Consider the following 15,516-nt stretch of genomic DNA (forward strand, 5'->3'; position numbering starts at 1 on the left):
AGTTTTGGAGTGGAGTCTTTTGGGTTTTCCACATAAAGTATCATATCATCTGCAAAGAGTGAGAAGTGCATATGACTTCTTTGCCAACTCAGATGGCTTGTACTTCTTTTTGTTGTCTGATTGCTGAGGCTTGGACTTCCAGTACTATGTTGAATGGCAGTGATGATAGTGGACATCCCTGCCATCTTTCTGACGAGAATGATATTCACTGTGGGGTTTTCATAGATGGTTTTTAGATGTTATTGACATATGTAGCCTCTATCCTACACTGTGAAGAGTTTTAATCAAGAAAGGATGCCGTGCTTTATTAGATGTTCTTTCTGCATCTGTTGAAAGGATCATATGGTGTTTGTCCTTTCTTTGATTAATGTAGTATATGACATTGATTGATTTCTGGATGTTGAACCAAGCTTGTAGCAGAGGAATAAATCCCACTTGGTCATGGTGAATAATCCTTTGGATAGTATTTTCATCAGAATTTTTGCATCCATGTTCATCAGGGATATTTGTCTGTAATTCTCCTTTTTTGATGGGTCATTGTCCAGTTTTGAGCTTACGGTAATGCTGGCCTCATAAAATGAGTTTGGAAGTTTTCTTTCCATATCTGTTTTTTGGAACAGTTTCAGAAGAATAAAAGTATTCATTTTTCTTTAAATGTTTGGTGGAATTCCAATGGGAAGCCATCAGTCCCTGGGCTCTTGTTTGTTGGGAGATTTTTGATTAGTGCTTCAATTTCATTGCTGGTTTGGGGTCTGTTCTTTTCTCTTTCTTCCTGCATTAGTTTTGGTAGTTAATATGTCTTTAGGAATGCATCCATTTCTTCCCGATTGTCTAACTTGTTCTCATAGAGTTACTCATAATATGTTCTTATAATCATTTGTATTTCTTCGGTGTTGGTTGTAATCTCTCCTCTTTCATTCATGATTTTATATTTGGGTCCCCTCTCTTTTCTTTTTGATAAGTCTGGCCAGAGGTTTGTCCATTCTTACTAATTCTTTCAAAGAAGCAGCTCCTAGTTTCATTGATCTGTTCTTCTGTTCTTTTGGTTTCTATTTCCTTGATTTCTGCTCTAATCTTTATTATTTCTCTTCTGCTGTGTTTAGGCTTTCTTTGCTGTTCTTTTTCCAGCTCCTTTAGGTGTGGGATTAGGTTGTGTATTTGAGATCTTTCTTGTTTCTTGAGAAAGGCTTGTAGTGCTATATACTTTTCTCTTGGGACCCCTTTTGCTGCATCCCAAGGATTTTGAAAAGTTGTGTTTTCATTTTCATGACTTTTTTTTTTTTAATTCTTCTTTAATTTCCTGGTCGACCCATTTGTTCTTTAATAGGATGCTCTTTAGCCTTTGTGTATTTGAGCTCTTTCCAACTTTCCTCTTGTGATTGAGGTTGAGTGGTCTGAAAATATGCAGGGAATGACCCTAATCTTTTGGTACTAGTTGAGACCTGATTTGCGACCCAGGATGTGATCTATTCTGGTGAATGTTCCATGTGCAGTAGAGAAGAATGTGTGTTCCTTTCCTTTGGTATGGAATATTCTGAATATATCTGTGAGGTTCATCTGATCCAGTGTTTCATTTGAGGCCCTTATTTCCTTGTTGATCTTTTGCTTAGATGATTTGTCCATTTCAGTGAGAGGAGTGTTAATGTCCCATACTATTATTGTATTATTATTGATGTGTTTCTTTGATTTTGTTATTAATTGGCTTATATAATTGGCTGCTCCCATATTGGGGGCATAAATATTTACAGTTGTTAGATCTTCTTGTTAGATAGACCCTTTAAGTATGATACAGTGTCCTTCCTCTTCTCTTATTACAGTCTTTGGTTTAAAATCTAATTTGTCTGATTTAAGGATTGCCATCCCAGCTTTCTTTTGATGTCCATTAGCATGGGAAATAGTTTCCCATCCCCCTCACTTTCAATATGGAGGTGTCTCTGGGTCGAAAATGAGTCTCTTGCAGACAGCATGTCGATGGGTCTTGCTTTTTTATCCAATCTGATACCCTATGTCTTTTTTTTTTTTTTAAGATTTATTTTTATTTATTTGACAGACAGAAATCACAAGTAGGCAGAGAGGCAGGCAGAGAGAGAGGGGGGAAGCAGGCTCCCCGCTGAGCAGAGAGCCCGATGTGGGGCTCGATCTCAGGTCCCTGAGATCATACCTGAGCCGAAGGCAGAGGCATTAACCCACTGAGCCACCCAGACGTCCCATACCCTATGTCTTTTGATTGGGGCATTTAGCCTGTTTACATTCAGGATGACTACTGAAAATTATGAATTTAGTGTCATCGTATTGCCTGTAAGGTGACTGTTACTGTATATTGTCTCTGTTCCTTTCTGGTCTATGTTACCTTTGGGTTCTCTCTTTGCTTAGAGGACCCCTTTCAATATTTCTTATAGGGCTGGTTTGATGATCACAAATTCTTTCAGTTTCTGTTTGTCCTGGAAGCTTTTTGTCTCTTCTTCTTCTTCTTCTTCTTTTTTTTTTTTTTTTAAGATTTTATTTATTTATTTATTTGACAGACAGAGATCACAAGTAGGCAGAGAGGCAGGCAGAGAGAGAGGAAGGGAAGCAGGCTCCCTGCTGAGCAGAGAGCCTGATGCAGGGCTTGATCCCAGGACCTGGGGTCATGACCTGAGCCGAAGGCAGAGGCTTTAACCCACTGAGCCACCCAGGCACCCCTCTTCTTCTATTTTTGATGACAGCTTAACTGGTTATAGTCTTCTTGGCTGCATGTTTTTCTAGTTTAGTACCCTGAATATATCATGCCAGTCCTTTCTGGCCTGCCTGGTCTCTGTGGATAGGTCTGCTGTCCATCTAATGTTTCTACCATTGTAAGTTACAGACCTCTTCTCCAGAGTTGCTTTCAGGATTTACTCTTTTCTCTGAGATTTGTAAATTGGGTTCTCTGTGCCTCCTGGATTTTGATGCCAGTTTCCTTCACCAGATTAGGGAAGTTTTCTGCTATAATTTGCTCCAGTATACCATCTGCCCCTCTTTCTCTTTTTTCCTCTTCTGGGATCCCAATTATTCTAATATTGTTAAGCTTTATCATATCACATATCTCTCAAATTCTCCCCTTATGATCCAGTTCTTGTTTTTATCTCTCTTTTTCTCAGCTTCTTTATTCTCCATCATCTGGTCTTCTATATCACAAATTCTCTTCTGCCTCATTTATCCTAGCAGTTAGAGCCTCCATTTTTATGGCACCTCATTAATAGCTTTTTAGTTTCAACTTGGTTAGATTTTATTTTTCCAGAAAGGGATTCTCTAGTATCTTCTATGCTTTTTTTTTTTTTTTAATTTTTATTCACTGGAGCCACCATAGCACATACCCTCCCCAATGTCCATCACCCAGCCACCCTATCACTCCCCCCTCCCTTTTTCCATGATTTTTTTCAAGCCCAGCTAGTATCTTTATAATCATCATTCTGAACCCTGGTTCCGGCATCTTACTAATGTCCATATAATTGCCATAAGAGGCAATACCTTGGCAGTCGGTATTGCCTCTTATTCTTTTTTTTGAGGTGAGTTTTTCTGTTTTGTCATTTTGTCCAGAAAAGAATAGATGAACAAGAGAACAAAATACTGCAAGGGTAACATCCCCAGAAAAATATGCACTAAACAAATCAGAAGAGACCCAAAACCTGGGGGTGGGGGGAGGAGGGGAAAAAAGAAAAGAGAAGACTATAATCAGGCTGGTGAATAGAACAGAGCCACACACTAGATTTTGGGTGTATTTTGGTCTGTTGGAAGAAACTGCCTCCCAAATTTTTATTTTATTTTATTTTAAAAGATTTTATTTATTTATTTGACAGAGATCACAAGCAGGCAGAGAGGCAGGCAGAGAGAGAGGAGGAAGCAGGCTCCCCACTGAGCAGAGAGCCTGATGCAGGGCTTGATCCCAGGACCCTGAGATCATGACCTGAGCTGAAGGCAGTGGCCCAACCCACTGAGGCACCCAGGCGCCCCCCAAAATTTTAAAGAAATACTTAATACACACACACACACACACAAATAAGGGTAAATACAATGAAGGGGTAGAATATGGCTATAAAAATGAAAATTAAAAAAGATTTTTAAAAAGGTCTTTATAAGTTGGTTGAAAAAAGAAGAAAATTTTTTTAAAAAGAAATAGAAAAAAATTAATAAAACTTTAAATATTAACTTTGAAAGACTGAAGAGTCATGGGGAAAAAGCCATGAATTCTCTGTGGTGTATTCCCCTAGCACTGGAGTTTTGCAGTTCTCGTTCATCAGTAAATTTGGTCTTGACTGGATGTTCTTGCTGATCTTCTGGGGGAGGGGCCTGTTGCATTGATTCTCAAATGTCTTTGTCTCAGGTGGAATTGCACCATTCTTGCCAGGGGCCAGCCTAAATAATCTTGGGTTTGCACTCAGTAGCTTTTCTTCCCTGAAGATTTCCGCACAGCTTTAGAGAACAAGTATGAAAATGGCAGCCTTCCAATCTCTGGCCCTATAGGCGCCGAGAGCTTGGGTCCCCACTCCTCAGTGAGCCCTTAGAGAAAAGCAGTCAGTCACTCCTATCTCCCTGGTCTCTGGCCACATTCCATGCTCACCTGGCCTGTGACCAAGTGTTTCTATCTCAGGCACATGACCGTGTTCATGTTTGGAACCTCCAAATCTAGCAGATTCCTGTGGCAGGCTCCTGAATCAGGCTCCCACATGAGGCTCCCAAGCCACTCTTGCTGGGAAAGAAAGGGAGTCTCCCCGATGTGCCGCTTGTTGGGCCCTTGCTCAAAGAGCAGTGGCCCAGTTGTGCCAGGGATCACAGTTTAAGGTAACCCTGAGCTGAGAGCCCCCTCCTGGGCTTAGTCTTTGCAGCTGGCTTCCCCGCTCTGATACCTGGGAGCTCTGTTGCAGTCAGGCACCCCTGGTCTTTCTGTGACCCCAAGGGCCCTGAGACCACCCTATCCCAGTGAGGGTTCCACCCCTGGCTTAGCCATTGGAGCAATGTCCCTCAGCAGAGCAGACTTGTAAAAGTTCCAATTTTGTGCTCCTCTGTTCCATCACTTGCTGGTAGCTGGCTGATGGAGGCTCCCTCCCTCACCACACTCTATCTTCCTGTATATTGCCTCAGATTCACTTCTCCGCATATCCTGCCTTCCAGAATGTGGTTGCTTTTCTTTTTCTTTTTTAAGATTTTATTTATTTGACAGACAGATCACAAGTAGGCAGAGAGGCAGGCAGAGAGAGAGAGGGAAGCAGGCTCCCCACTGAGCAGAGAGCCCAATGCAGGGCTCAATCCCAGGACCCTGGGATCATGACCTGAGCCAAAGGCAGAGGCTTTAACCCACTGAGCCACCCAGGCACCCCTGTGGTTGCTTTTCTGTTCATAGAGTTGCTGCTGTTTAGCAGCAACTAAATAACAACTTAACTATGCTGTTGAGTGTGTAGGTGTTCAGAATGGTTTGATAACTATCTAGCTGAATTCCTGGGACCAGACAAAATTTAGGTCTCCTACTCCTCTGTCATCTTGATGCCCTCTCTAAGTGGGATTTTTTTTTTAAGGTTTAACAAATACCAGCATGATTCCATTGAGGAAGAATAGAAGTTCACCCATGGTTTACCTGGCTTATGGGCATTAAAATAATTCTTTTAAAATACTTGTTCCACACTGTGTAGTATGATGCTCAGAAGTACCTTGCCATTATCACTGTATTCATTCCATAGCTGAAGACTAGTCCTATTTTTCCTACCTTTTAAGCAAGTCAGACTTGAATCTTGGTTGGCTCTTTATTGATAAAAATATTAGAAAGGACAACTTATTCTGAAATGAAGTCAGGTTAACCTGGTCTCTTGACTGCAATAAAAATGCTTTCCATTCTGAGAATTGTTTTGGGAAGATTTTACCCCTGAGAACAACTCATGGCTAAATTAAAATATATTCCTAGTGCCCAAAGCCCATAGAATATTTTGCCATTTCTTTTTTTTTATGATTTTATTTATGTATTTGACAGGGAGAGAGATCACACAAGCAGGGGGAGCAGCAGGCAGAGGGAGAGGGAAAAGCAGGCTCCCTGCTGAGCAGGGAGCTGGACATGGGGCTTGATTCCAGGACCATGGGATCATGACCCGAGCCAAAGGCAGACACTCAACCAACTGAGCCACCCAGGATCTCCTCTTTCACCATTTCCATATCAGCCTGGAGTAATATGGATAGATGGGTAGATATTTAGAGATCAGGGACCATATGTGCTGGTTTACCTGGGACAGTCCATGTACCTATGGTCTTGGTATAATTATTAATAGCATTCCCTTGTGTTAATTTTATTTCACACTTCATAAAGTAGGCAGTCTCCATCTCAAGAGCAGAGAGAGAACTGCAAAATAAGGGAAAAGAACTGCAAGCAGGAAACAAGAAGTACTTGGGTTAATTTGATTGGTTGGGGTGGCATATCTGACCTTATTAGAAATATCAAGGAAGAAAGAAATAACTGCAGGTCCCAGAGTTGGCTTACCAGTTGTAGATTAGCTTACTAGTTATACTGTGTTTCTGGTCAAGCAGGGGAACACAAAAGTCATGTAAGTTTCAGTTTGCTGACATGGCACCATGGGCACCAGTGGCTCCATCTCGGAAAATTTATTGCAATGCTTGTCTCAAAATGCTCTGATTTGGGATGATAAATTTTAGGGTTACCCTACTTAAGAAGGACAAGAATAGAGGAAGAAGATCCTGCATCCCGTGTTAGAATAGCCAAGATATTAATTTACTTCCCTGTGTAGCATCTTTAGCTTTGCTGGGATACTTCCTAAAGATACTTCTTTCTTTTCTGGGGTGCTACTTATAACCTCAATATGGTGGGTACATCGTCTTTTCTTCTTGCATAAGATATTTTGTTCTTTTTCTATAAATGTATAAAAATGACTTTGCATATATAGGTTTCAGGAAGTTATTATTGATTCTGCTCTCCAAGGTGGTCCTTGTTCACCTTTTAATAGTCACCTGTACTCATCTGTCAATTTTTAATTGGTATGATTTTGTCCAAAAATGTCTCCAGAAAGTCAATTTTTTGTTTTCAATCCTAGATCTGTGTTCCCGTTCCTCTAGCCTGGTGGTCACTCTCTGGCTTCTGCTAGGCAATCTATTTCCTCTGCTGGCTGGATTTCTTCTGTGTGTATGGCACTAGGAATGGGTAAGTGAATTCTCAAGACATTCCTTTGTGTCACGTTCCTCTGAACAAAGCACAAATCTGGGAGAGTGCCAGCCTAGGCAGATGGCAGAAGAGGCGTTCCTAACTTTGGCTTGGAAGCTTTGACCACAATCAGACCTTGAAGCAGAACTTCACAGCAGTCACTCTTCATCAGCAGCCCGACAGCCTCAGAGCTTGGAGGAGGAGAAGGAATTCTAAGTCACCATGTCTTTGTCAAAATATATAACCTGCCTGAAATTTGCCTTTGAAAATGGAATGATTGGTGAAATTTTCAGAGTGATTACATACCCCAGCATTTTCATTAACCTAAAATCAATACTGCAGTAATTTTAAAAATAGTTATTATAAGATTATAAATTATGGATCCTGTCCTCAGAAGTTAAATTGTCCTTTGACTTACAGATAGTAATTGAATTGAGTTTCTGTATCACTGTTATATTGAATTTAATGGCTGTGCATGGTACACTTAAATCATTGTTCTCATTGTTTAAGAGGTTGGTTTTTTTTTTTAATGTTTTGCTAAATCTTATGATTTGACCGTGCTTGGCTTTTTCAAACCAGCTGCGTGGCAGTTTACTACTGAACCATTAGGCACTGATAGCCCTTCCAGTTGTGTTCTCCAGTAGTTTAATCATGACATGAAAAACTGTGGGAGCAGAGAGAGAAAAATACTCTGCCATGTAACACTGAAGACATGCAAACAGAAGAAAACCTAATTGTGTGTTTTTCAGATAATAATTATGATAACTGTAACCCAAGAAAAATAGAACTATTCCTTTTTGACCAATGAAGAGAAAAAGAAATTATGGTACTACATAGAGAGGTATGCAGTTATTTTCAAGTAGGCTAATAAATTGTTACAGAAGAATATCTACTATCTGAAAATTATATATAAGAAGAAAAATATAAGTCAAAACAAGGTGGTTTACTAATAGCAAAGTGTAAGTTTGTTGTAGGGCCTATTCATCACCCACAATATAAGGCTTGGTCCGCAGAAGTCAGAAAATTGCCTGTGCTTTAAAAGGAGGTGATGTTCTTGATATGATGTGATTTCCGCCCAGTGCTCTGAATGTCAAAGTGAAGAAGTTCAGTGAAGCGCAGGTAAATGGCAGGAGTAACTATGACTCTCTGAAGGTAGCCAAATGCCTCGTCACCTAATTAGTAATGCACATTAGTAATGCACATGAATGGATGAACTAGATTCCCACTGTCCCTAGCTACTATCCAGAGAAACCAGACAGGGGAATGGGTTTGGCGGACAAAAAACAAAAACAAACCAACAGTAAAAAGAGGTGATGTTTTTTGCTTCCTGCTTTTGACACTGCTCCTGTTAACTACGTAGATTCTCATCCTCAGAAGCAATTCTGCTCTGGTACTAAAGCTTACCACCGCCTCTTAGTAATTCAATTCGAAGTTTTTTAGTGATGAGTAATGCCCAGTTCTCTCTAAAGTTAATGAAGTCCTCAAACACCTGAACAATATTTTTTCATTCATTCATTCATTCATTTGCCTTTTAATTTAGCATAGTTATTAAGCACTCCATTTAAGAGATTATGCTAAGTGAGCAAGCAGTATAATTACTAAAAAGTAATTCCAGCTGACCATTTGGCAGTGGAGCCAAACTGCAACCCAGAATAGAGGAAAGTCACCTTTTTCTAATGCATAAATTTTAAATATGTATTTGCAAGAAGTTTTAAATTGGAGGTATTTGTCATTGTAAAAAAAAAAAAGAAAAAGAAAAAGCTGGTGGTCTCTAGCATAGCCGACTTCAGCTAAAGAGAAGTTAATAGTAATGGTGTCAGGCCAGTGCTCAGTTTTCTGCCTTTGTCACACATTACTTTAAAGGTCAAAGAAAAGTATAAAGTATATTTTTAAGGAAAATTATAAAACTCTAAACTTATATATTGATTGTGATTATGAATCATCCTGTAAAGTTGTATAAAGAATTTCACCAAAAATATGATGGATAATATATTTGAGATTCACAGTGGTAGGTTCAATTATATTTTGACTGTTGTGCAGTAATGCCATTTAGGTAGTATTGTTTCCGAGCATGGTGCTTTTTATACTTGAAATATATTTTTGCTTTATTTTTTATTGATATAATTATATTTGCACTAAAGACTTTCTGGAGAAAATATTATAGATGACATTTTTTCTATATATATATTTATTAAGCTTGGAATCTGATACCCTAGTGTTTTCTCTGCACAAATAAGGAACTTGATAAGGTATGTGGCTAAGAAATCTTGAGTTTCTGAGGGTAACTAACAGCTCCGGTGTCTTCCTTCCTCTTCAACAAGTCTTGAGAGTGCTTGCTTATCACTGATTCTTTGTAGCATACTCCGTGAAGACTTAGAAGGTCACTGAACCTATAAGAAATGTTAAGAGGAGCATTTGAGTCACTTAGAATATGGCCATAGTATAAAAACAGACTTAAAATCTGAGATTTCCGTGCAGAATTAGTGGGCTAGAATTCAGCTTTGAACTGAAGAATTCAAAATGGCCTATATGTTGGTATCCTGTGGCAGGATGCCTTTTATGTTAACAAAAGCAGTTCACCGAGAAGACTAGCAGCCTGCAGCCATGGTGGAAGTAGCTGATTTGGGGACAGTAGACTGGAGTCTCTTTCTGACTCAAAAAGTGTGGAGTACATATAAAAACGGACTAGACTACCTCAGTTTTCAGTTCAGATTTAGGTTCATTTTGATAGTATTAAGGTCCCAATTGTCAAAAATAACAAGTGAATTTGTCTCTCAGGTTTTCAAGAACAGAATTTACAGGAAGGCAGCAAAAGCCATGTCAGCAGATTTGAGCTGACAGCTTTAAAGAAACTGGCAAACAGTTAGGTAGTCTTAAGGTAGACTCTCTAATACTCTCCTGAAGAATATCCTTTTCCCTTACTTATTTCTTAAGGATATTTATTTTTGTTAAGACCAAATAGACATTCTTAAAATGTTATAAATTATGCCTAAAATTAGTTTCAGCCTAGTATTTAGAGTTTATCAATATTTGAAGATAAACATGAATTAGTGAAGTTTAAATGGCTTTAGGAAGATACATAAATAAATATATCTAAGTATTCCATAAAATTTTCTCAATATTCTCCTCACTATTAGAAGACCCAACTATAAAATGGCTAGCTGCCTTGTCAGATTCTTTTAGCTCTAATATTCTATGACTAACACTCATCCAGATTCAGTAGGTCACTGCTGGCTCTGCTCTGTGTCCTAGAGTATGCCAGCTTGCGCATCATGTTCATAACAGTGTCTCGGGCTCAGTGCCCTGGTGCTGTCCATGTCCTTGGACACTGAATGGAGAGATAAGAGCCATCTCTGAGGGCATTTGAGTTGTCCTGGTAAAGGAGGTGGACTTTAGTCATAACCCCACAGATCCATTTCATAGTGGGCACTAGTCATTCATGCCATGTCCTTGCAGCCCTGGAAGATGAATATATTTTAATAAGATTGTGCTACTCATTCTGAAGAAAGAACTTATCTCCTGAAAGGACGACTACTACTACTACTACTACTACTACTACTACTACTACTACTACTACTATTTCTCCTTTTCTTTCTCCTCTTCCTCCTCCTCCTCTTCTTCTTCTTTTTCTAATTCTTCTCCTCCTCCTCCTCCTCCTTCTTCTTCTTCCTCCTCTTCCTCTTCCTCTTCTTCCTTTTCTTCTTTTTTTGATAACATTCAGTCAGAATAGGGTTGGAAGTGATGAATTATTTTCTTTTATGTTTACATTTTTGGTAAATAGAAGATTTAAGAACTAATCTTTATTTGTGTTATTGAACTTCAAGTGTAATGTATTCCTTGGTAAAAAAAAAAAAACTTTAATAAAAATGGAAACTAATCTGTATCTTTTCTTTATTTACCATCAGTTTTTAAAACCTGGATGAAGAACACAAGCCATGTGCACTATTTGGGGAATTGTTAACAGCATTATTTGTGTTAATTGTGAAATAATTTGATTTCTACTTTAATGGATTAGAATTGTCCTACTTAAAGAATGGGGACAGGTTTTATGTAAAGCTGTAGGGAGTAGCACTCCTCAAAGAGTTATGTAGAAAAGAGAGCAGTCTAAAACAGTTCAGGGGAAGCTCCTCTGGCTGCAGATTATCCCAGTCCCTTTTGTTTTATGCTGTGGGCCACAAGTCCCATTGCAAGAGCCCCCTGGCACATTCACATACCATACTCTGTGCAGTTACAGCAAGTAGATTGTGGCAGTACTCTTGAGGTGTGAATCTTCTTCATCACCTGAATGTAGTTTGAGAAAGGATATCCTGGACATGCTTTTATGTGCACTTGAAGGCATTCCACCCTGTGGCATGGATCCAAGCACTTTGTGACCTAGTTGCTGAGCTGAGACCCTTGTGGAAAATTTTAATAATAATATTTAGATTTTTAAAATTTTAAATAGTTCATAAAAGTAGCTAAAACTATATATAGTAAATTACTTCAAGTAGTTGAATTAAGCCAATATTATTTGCATAGCATACTGAAGAGGAAATTGTCTACCTCTTACATATTACACTGTTTACCTTCCAATATGTTCATCAAATATATGCCTATTTAGTAGGCATTATCCATAAGCTGTCTTTTGTCTACAGCCTCTCTGATAGATTTGCCAAAACAGAGGGGTTTATTTAAATCAACTTTGTTAAGTGTTCGCTCAGAAGTTCATTTGTTAACGTTTAAATTAAATTGGACATATTTGGAGATGGTAGTCCAAATATGTGCTCTAACATTCCAGTAGATAGCCACTACATTTCCCATTCTATATGTATAGAAATGGGTATTTTTCTGCCTACAGACTTTAGTATATCTTAGGTTTAATGCCACTTCAACACTCAATGCCACTAACAGTTAATTTTTTTCAATTTAGAAACAGTGACTCAACAATTTTCTGACATTATCGCATTTGGAAATACTCAAATCACAGTATCTGAGCACCTCCTGGCTTTTTCTCCCTCACCCCTAGTGACATTTCAAAAAGGCCACAATCAACTTGGGAGAGATTTTTTTTTTTTTTTTAAGATTTATTTGTTTGATGGAGTGAGAGAGATCACAAGTAGGCAGAGAGGCAGGCGGGGAGGGGGGAAGCAGCTTCCTGCCGAGCAGAGAGCCCGATTCATGGCTCGATCCCTGGACCCTGAGATCACGACCTGAGCTGAAGGCAGAGACTTAACCCACTGAGCCACCCAGGCGCCCCAGGAGAGATTTTTCACATGGGCCACACCTACAGTTGTTCATGAGTGTGTATACAGCAAAGGTTTTGATATATTTGGCTGAGGTGATGAAAATTTAATATGAGATAACCACGAAGAATAGAGTTAGCTCTGTTGTCATACACCACACCACAGTTTGCCACCCCAACCTCCAGAGTCTTAAATCTTAAACAGGTTATGCCACTATTCTAAAGAGATTGGGGGGTGGCTCAGTTGGTTAAGTATCTGACTCTTTTTTTTTTTCTTTCTTTTTTTAAAGTAAGCACACCCAGCATGGAGCCTAACATAGGGGCTCAAACTCACAACCCTGAGGTTAAGACCTGAGCTGAAATCAAGGGTTTGATGCTTATCTGACAGAGCTACCCAGGTGCCCCAAGCATCCAATTCTTAATCTTAGGTCAGGTCTTAATCTCAGGCTCAGGAGGCCCAGTTTGGAGCCTACTTAAAAAAAAAATAAATTATTGGGTAGTTGTGAAGTTTCATGCTTGCTATTAAGTAAATAAAATCTGTAAAATCTGCATTTCTTATAATAGGTTTGACAAAAGAGTGAAGAGGGAGCCACTTAAGTGCTATATAGATGCTAAGTAACCCCTAGGGGTAAGTATCTTCACAGTGGGAAAAAAAAAAAAAAAAAGAAATGTCTGAAGCAAGTCAGTGCTCAGATTGAGGTGAGTTAGTGGCTTTGCCCCACTGGGATTTTTGCCCCAGAGCCCCTGCACCAGCACTGTGCACCATGCTGTATGTCCATAGATGGGGGTTTTCTCTGGTTTTGCCTCATTTTTCTCTCACACCACCTAAGCCGGTAGTCCTGCCTCCTGCTTCCCCATCACCAGTTCAAAACAGCCCTGTTTTCTCAAGTGTGTGTACGTATCTGCTTGGTGGCTTCATTGATTGGAAGTGGTATGGGGGGTCCGATCAATCCATTATTTCTCAAAGACTGATACAGAGGGAGGGAGCCAGCAACGCTCACTAATTTACTAATCTGGGAAACCAAACTCTCCCATGCCCCTTCCGTCTGCTCCTGTTTTATCATCTCCGTACCACTGTTCAGTTTCCAGGTCGGGAATGGCAGTGTCTGGTGTGGCTGCCCATGCACCATGCCCCAGAGGCATGGTAGTGAAAATGAGCGGACTGGAGTCTCCGGAGCTGAGGAACACAGCGGGTTAACTCCGGGATGGGTAGGTACCACCTGGCTGTGGCTGTCAGATGCTCAATAAGCCAAAGGCATAGATTCAGAAATCATCTAGGCCAGAGGCAGAAACAGTGAAGGTGAATCTATACACAGAGGAAAAAGTGCTGGAATTAGTCAAAGGTTAAGCTAACAGGACCAGAGAAAACGAGTGAATGCGGAACAACCAGACTACATTCTGTTGGACCGGGGAGGGGCTACCTTTTGTTCTGGACTCCCAGGTTTAAGTGCACTGAGAGTGCTTTCTGATACCTAAGCTCAGTGGAGATACTGAATCTAGTGATTTAATTTTGGAATAGTCTTTTTGGGTACTTAATATTCAACATGTATTGGGCATCAACCCTGTCAGGCGCCCTACAGGCCTTCCCATGGTCCACAAGAAACCCACAGACGTGGTGTCTGTCCTGGAGCCAGTGAAGGATGGGGACAATTGAACAAGCATTTACAGTGAACTATACACTTGAGGACGGAGAGATGAAATGAATAGCATGGGAAAGAGCAGAGAGAGCAAGGCTGAAGATCCAAGAGACGGAGACGCCCGATGAAGTTGGGCTCTGAGAAGACAGAAGCCGGGAGCAGAGCATGGGGAATGGAGCGCCCCATTCACTATAAAATAGGACATGGAGGGAAGCAGGAGCACATCCGTTAGGTCTGGTGGCTAGAAGCTAAGCTCCTGGGTCAGAAAGGAAGTCATCATCGTCTGCCATGCATACGGTTTGAGATTTGAAGAATATTGAAGGTTTAAGCTTTCGCAAGGAGACTTTTTTTTTTTTTTTTTTTTGGTGACTGTTCTGAGTCCATTTTTCCTGGAAGACAGTAGGTGCCTTTTTAGTCCATAGATTCAAATCTTCTTTTATTTCATTTAGTTTTTTAAAAATTTCATCTTTATTTACTGTTTTCGGTTTTCCTCTCTAGGAATGCCAGTTATGTATATGTTTGTCCTCAGTATTACCACTTTTTCTCTACTCCTTAATTTTTTATTTCCTTGTCTTTTTCTCATTTCTGCCCACTGTGTTTTTCATGGTGTTGGCAACAACGTCCCTTGTCCCTTATGCTCCTTTCATATTTGTTCTCTTTTCTGTGATTTTACTTTTCTTTGGTATCTTTCCTGAGCCCAGAGCTGCCTTCAGTATCCACAAAGGGGATGACTCGACACTGAAACTCTGGGTGTGGCTGCAACTGCCCCTAAAGACGGAGGTCTCCATAACCTTGGTTTCTAACAGCAGTAGCAGAAGTAGCAGCAGCTGACAGATGGGCTCTGCTTAACAGCTGCTTCTAAATATCCTGAGAGTGCATCTGACTGACGGAACCCAATTTACATCCAGGATCCTAACTGCAAGGAAATCTCAGAAATGTAGTTTTAAGCTTTATACCCTCTATACACAGAAGGATGAAGGAATGGAGATTGAGTGAGCTAACTCAGAGTATCCACCACAGTTTTCTAGGTTGCAAATACCTTTTACAAGTTTATTGTTTGTTAGATGAAAGTTTTAGCTCTTTAGATGATTTCTTCTATGGTTTTCATCTTTGGTGTTATGCTTAGAAAACCTTCCTTACCCCTATTATATATTTTTTTCACTTTTGAAAGGTCGCTTAAATTTTTCTTCAGAGAATTACTGAGCACAAATAATAGAAATAATTTATAGTTCTACCACTCTTTAAAATATTATACACAGAAAGAAGTAAAAGTGCTCCTGCTTCTTCTGGCCCCTCCATTTCTATCCCTCCAAAGGTAACCTGGAGGGCCTCAGTTCGGTACATAATCTTTGTTAAATAACAAAATTCAAGGGGCACCTGGCTGGTTCAGTCAGTGGAGCATGCAATTCTTGATCTCAGGGTTGTGAGTCTAAGCCCCATGTTGTGTGTAAAGATTATGTTTTGTTTTGTTTTGTTTTAATCTAAAACAAAACAAAAATCAA

The 15,516-nt window shown here is 39.8% G+C and overlaps 1 protein-coding gene across 1 annotated transcript in view; it reads left to right on the top strand.

Moving 5' to 3' along the window:
- LMLN (leishmanolysin like peptidase) overlaps positions 1-7,669 on the top strand; it is an 80,959-nt gene extending 73,290 nt beyond the window's left edge. The window contains exon 17 of the mRNA XM_032869435.1: positions 7,050-7,669. Coding sequence (XP_032725326.1) covers positions 7,050-7,150 — 101 coding nt within the window. The 3' untranslated portion in view covers positions 7,151-7,669. The remainder of the gene's footprint in view (positions 1-7,049) is intronic.
- The last annotated feature ends 7,847 nt before the right edge of the window (positions 7,670-15,516 follow it).

Source organism: Lontra canadensis, unplaced genomic scaffold (assembly GCF_010015895.1).
Source record: "Lontra canadensis isolate GAN:19392208 unplaced genomic scaffold, GSC_riverotter_1.0 scaffold38, whole genome shotgun sequence".
NCBI classification, from domain to species: domain Eukaryota; kingdom Metazoa; phylum Chordata; class Mammalia; order Carnivora; family Mustelidae; genus Lontra; species Lontra canadensis.